General features: G+C 43.8%; 1 protein-coding gene across 1 annotated transcript; it reads right to left on the reverse strand.

Annotated features, from left to right (window-relative positions):
• Nucleotides 1–866: 866 nt before the first annotated feature.
• Nucleotides 867–3,966, reverse strand: LOC124707439 (potassium transporter 1-like). The gene is made up of 9 exons (XM_047239093.1): nucleotides 3,865–3,966; nucleotides 3,547–3,769; nucleotides 3,211–3,459; nucleotides 3,053–3,103; nucleotides 2,699–2,959; nucleotides 2,545–2,597; nucleotides 2,309–2,423; nucleotides 1,960–2,214; nucleotides 867–1,867 (listed from the first exon to the last, which is right to left on the reverse strand). Exons 1-9 carry the CDS (start codon nucleotides 3,964–3,966, stop codon nucleotides 867–869), a joined length of 2,310 nt encoding a protein of 769 aa, XP_047095049.1.
• Between the last annotated feature and the right edge of the window lie 1,666 nt (nucleotides 3,967–5,632).

Here is a 5,632-nt window from a genome sequence, read left to right on the forward strand (position 1 = left end):
AATGATACATACTGATTTGCCCTGAACTGGACAAAAGAGTTAAAAACGATAAGCAGAAGACAATGATCAATAGGAAAATGATTAAACAATTCTACTGTAAATTACACCAGAATTTACACTGTGTAATTTGGCACTCCATTCTGTACATCCTGAGCAGCATTGCCTAATATTGTTGAACAAACCTTCTACTACATTTGCAGGTGCCTGTTTCGAGACTACATTTTCAGGTAGTATGGCCAATCTCGTATGTAACACAGAACTGCAAAAAAGGGTACGATTTTTGGATATCCGGTAAGGTGTTCTTCTGCAACCACTCCTCACTCCCATGATAGCATCAGTAATACTAGTATACTCTGCCCATTGTTCTTTCCCTTTTAGGATGTGTGCAATGGACCTTTCAAAAGTTTGACAACAAAAATACTCATAAAGATGTTTAGAGAAAATTATACTGGCAGATTTCCCCAAAATGGTACTCCTATATCATTTATACATTTTTTTTGCTAAGATGTTGACGCACCAAGCACAAGTAGAAGAGAGCAAAGGTAATAATGTTAGACAAGTAAACATGGTAACAAAATATATGTTATTCCCTTTGGTAAATATATGAAATATTATGAACTTTGCTTATGCCAGGGAGACCAGTCACACTTTTGCAAAAGGAAATATTACCCTTACATTGGAAACATTCGAATAACGCCACACTGTACATATAAAACGAAAAGGAAAACCTTCCAACCAAAGCAAAACCCCTCACACACCTGCATGCATCTTTATTGAGTCGACAATTGCACTAATTTGCTCTTCAAAATCAATGTCATGGACCCAGAATCACATGGTTAGGCTCACCTCGTATTTGGGTAAAATCACTATATTTCATATGTGATCCCAACTTTGAGCAGTTGATCTTTCGGAATGGCTAGTGCCTTATGCCCCTGCGTCAAGTTCTTCCTCAAGAATGTATAAACATAGTTCACCACTATCTTCTTCAAGATCGAGGAGTTGGCTTTAGCTGTAACATTCGCCTCCCCCATGAGGTACACCATCCCTTGCTCCATCTCCCTGTCAATCAGTTGCTTCTCCTCCTCAACTGTCTGGTTCAGTGCACGGGAACTAGTGATCCTCCCTGAGTGGTTGCTCACTCGTGTTTCGATCACCTCCTCACTGTAAACTGCAGTTTGTGTAGATCGCCTCGGCCTGGTCTGGTCTTCTGAAACTTCAATGCTGTTGTTGCTCTCTGTTTCGTTCTGTGCGAATGCGCTCTCCTCCTGGATGAACATCTTGAGCCTATCCATAAGAAATGCTGCAAACTCCTTGGGATCCTCCAGCCTGTCACTGTACCCATACCGTGCTACGCACCGGAACATTCGATGCTCCTTTGGGCCGACTTGCCGGAAGAGGAACCTCTCTGCAGGCACCACACGCACGATCGGCAGGTGCTTGATTGACATGAACATGAAGATGGAATGCACAGATGGTATCTTCTTGACCAGCCTAGGGAATACTGGGGGGATACCCTGAACCAGCTCCGTGTAAAGGAGGCCCACCCCAGGGACCCGCCGCACGTCATTCTTCTCGAGAAGTGTTGTCATTTCACTAATAGGCACAATGTGGTCAAGCTCGTACCAGTACCTCTGGACATGGACATAGTGCCATGCTGCCATCAGGCTCATCACGATAAGCGCAAAACAGAACGGAAGGTATCCACCATCAATGAACTTTGACAGTATGGAAGAGAGATAGATCAACTCTATGGAGCCAAACACGACGTAGAAGAGCGCGATGAAGATGACGTGCTTCTTCCATATGAGAAGCATCACGACGGTCATCAGGTGGGTGGTGATCGAGAAGGTGGTCACCACACAGATCCCTACGCATCACCAGCATCAGATCAGATGAATGTGTTCAGCATTATTTCCATATACTAAAGCCTCACTGTGTAACTCTTTGCGAGCTGCTTACCGTAAGCATTGCCGATGTGATTAGTTGTTTTGAAGGCAATTGTGACTATGATGCTTGCCAATCCCATCATGAAGTTCACCTCAGGAATGTACACCTGCCCCTCATATTTGCGCGAGGTGTGGATCACTCGAACCCTGGGCATGCATCCGAGAGATTGGGCCTTGGAGAGGATAGCAAATGCACCAGAGAGCATAGCTTGGCTTGCTATGATGGCAGCAAGAATGGCAACGATGAAGGTTGGCCAGAACATTGGTGCTGCAGGAGCATAGACATGCAGAGTTTATTTTACTTGTGGTATGCTTACCCAGTAGTCTATTACATGAAGCAGAACTGCTCTTATTATTTATACCTGGTATAGATTTATAGAAGGTGTCCGGAACGTGCTCCGGGAACTTTCTCAGATAAGCCGCCTGCCCCATGTAACACAGCGCTACCGATGGGAAGAGGATACCATTGAAGCTGATCTGCAAGCAAAATACAGCAACCACTTTGAGATGCTTCTCTTTTAACATTTGAAAGCTATATGTAAAGGTTAAAGTGATAGCAAAATAGTGATCACAAAACATATATTATGCTGCTCGTTACCTGAACAGCCCTGATGTTGAAATGTCCTAGGTCAGCAAACATACCTTCGGTGCCTGTTTCATATGACAATCAGTCAGTGGGTTCAGATTACAGCCTTGCAGGTTGCAGGCTATAGAAGCCCTTTTCAGTTGCATTTTTCAGCCAGAAAGGTTACCTGTGACACACAAGACAATTCCACCAAGTGAAACCCATCCATCCTTCCCGTTCCTTGTGAAGTATTGTACTATGTACATCGGATTAAAGGCCCGTAGAACACCGATATCGTGAATAACGAGGTTGTACAGTCCGATACCAGCAATCAGAATGAACCACACTGAGATAACTGGAGCAAAGGTATACCCGACCTTGTCAGTCCCAAAACGTTGGACTGAGAAAATCATGAACAGAATTGCCACGGATATGAGGACCACTTGTGCTGTACAAAGGACCAACATCAGAAATATTAGATGTGATGGGCACAGACCAGAGAGTAAGAAATAATAAGAAAGTCTAATATATTTTCACATACTTTGAGTCAAGCTTGGTGCTTTTTCCCTGATCCCACTCACTGCAGAGAGCACTGCATGAACAAAATATCAGTACTGCTATGTTTATGCTACATGTACTATGTGTATTGTGTAAAGCACAAGATTATTCTGTTGAATCGCTATTTGCTTTAATAAGTACCGGAAATTGCTGGTGTCAAGGTTCCATCGCCTATCACCATGGATGTGCCAAGGATGGTGAGCGTGAAGAGTACAATCTTGGCCGCCTTGCTGGACTCAAGCTTCTCCTTCACCCATTGGGCCCTCTTCAGCTGTGAATTTGGGGCTTCAATGTGGTAATTGGACACTTCCGCATCCTCAGCTTGCTGATCCGGGATCATTCTTATCTTTGCGTACCGTGATATCAGCGAGTAAAGCGCAAATGTGCCACCTACAACGGCAATGCGTTGTTATTTCATATCAACTTGATAACGCTATACTGCAAGCACTTGAGCTTAGCTTGTCTGAAATGGCTTACCATCTCCGTTGTCGTTGGCATGCAGTACAATGAAGACGTACTTGAGCATCGGTATGATGATTAGAGTGTACAGGATGAGCGACAGGACGCCCAGGAGATCATCAGTGTTCTTGATTCCATTAGGGAAGGTACTGGAGTAGACATAAAGCGGTGATGTACCGATATCACCGTAGATGATACCGATGCTTTGGAAAGCAAGGCTCAGCGTCCGTATCCAGCTCACCTGCAAGCGTTACCCGAAGGAAAGCAAACCATATATGGAGACTCAGAAATAGAACATTTGTGTAGCATGGATACCAAGTTGCAGGAGACGCGTACCTGGGAGCCATGATGCTTGGAATGGGAGACCTTCTCTGCATCGCCGAACAGCGAGTCATGGCGCTTGAGCGGGGTAGGTGTCTCCTCGACTTCGACCGGCATCTCTGATTACCTGATGATGTCGAAGCTGACCACTTCTGAATACCTTGGAGGCCTACATGTGTTGGAGTAATGGTATGGTAAAACAGTTAGTCTCCTGTGGCACTTACTACCTGCATAAATGGTTCCAAGGCTTGCGTGGAGACCAAGTAGTGTAGTACTAACTGTTTTACCCTTTCTAAGAAAAAGAGGTTGGCAATAAACCGACATGGTAGCTTTGAAAATAACCCAGAAAAGGGCACCTTGTTTGCTAAGCAATAATACTTATACTCCAGAGCATCGGTATCATCCTACGGCGATATCAGGACCTCCAACCAAGGGATACACGCCAGCCAGATACACCAGCCCTGAGTTTAACTCACGCACAAAGTGTTGACTAGGAGCCTCGCATGATACAAGCTTAGTTTTTTTATAATTCATCTCGGATCTTCTTGGGTCATGCATGCCGCCCTCGCTCACTTGCAGATAGTAACAAGTCCTATTTGTTTCAGTGTTATAATCTGATCACAGATCAACCTCATTGGGTGCACCTTTGACCTCCCAACCTGCTCTATCTAATGTTAGTTTTAATAGGTGCATCGAGACCTATGAGTTAAAAGTTAAAACACCATGTCTTTCTACGGAAAACATGAGCCCAGCTACTATTTATAGCAGCAAGCCTCTGTTCATGAGTGGTAAAAAGTTTCCTTTCTTTTTCCTAAGACTAATTACAGAGATAAAACAAATCTGAAGAATTTTTTTTCCTGCATAATCTCTACAAGGATGCAACATCAGTCCATGCATAGCAAAGATGTATAACCAAAACGTTAACCAATGGGGGAAACATCCCTCCCTTGGCTACACGTAGTTAGGTAGATGAGACCGCGAATAGCACACAATTTAGTCCGAACGCTTCACCTGCGATTCAAACCTGGGTAGGATAGCTCACGGTTCAACAAGAAATCCTGATATAGTTTGGGGTTTCAAGGATCTATAAACCAAATAAACATCTCAACTTCTGAATTGAACAGCTTGTATGAGATTAAAAAAGAAACCTTTTACTAAAAATAGGCCTCCATGAAGAGAAGAAGCTACACCCCTTTACACAGATAGTACTAGATGGTATGGTACCTTACCTGGCTAGACGACTGAAGGACAGCCAGACAAACCAGAGGGGGACTGCTTCTAACAAGAAAGCAACACTCTCCAGGTACTAGGAAGAAGCTGGGATCAGAGTTGGCCTGCTGCGGCTCTGCATTGGAGGGAGATGAGGAGAAAGGCTCCTTTAAAGAGCGGCAAGCAGACTGAAACCATAAAGAATTGTGAATTATCATGCAGTGTAGTACTGTATGATTGGGCCAGGTGGTGGTTTACTCTCAAGAGAGGTCTTCCTTTAGCTGTACTAAAAATGGATAGTTAACTAGTTTCAACTCTCATCCTCATCCAAATAAACAAGACAATTATGAGGGTGCGGATTTTAATCAAGTGAAGTTTTCACAATATTTGCATCGACCGATAAAACAAAACCATGAGAATGGGTCTGCTGAAATGTATAGCTTTTGTCATCATCTTGGGAAGTAATTAACTACCTCTTCGTGTTTCAGTATCTGTCAGCATGTCCTTCCACTCTCCGCCAAAAAAAGGGCCTTCGATAGGACAATTGGTTGCCTTGTAAAACATGCATTTCCCA

Source organism: Lolium rigidum, chromosome 4 (genome assembly GCF_022539505.1).
Source record: "Lolium rigidum isolate FL_2022 chromosome 4, APGP_CSIRO_Lrig_0.1, whole genome shotgun sequence".
Classification (NCBI taxonomy): domain Eukaryota; kingdom Viridiplantae; phylum Streptophyta; class Magnoliopsida; order Poales; family Poaceae; genus Lolium; species Lolium rigidum.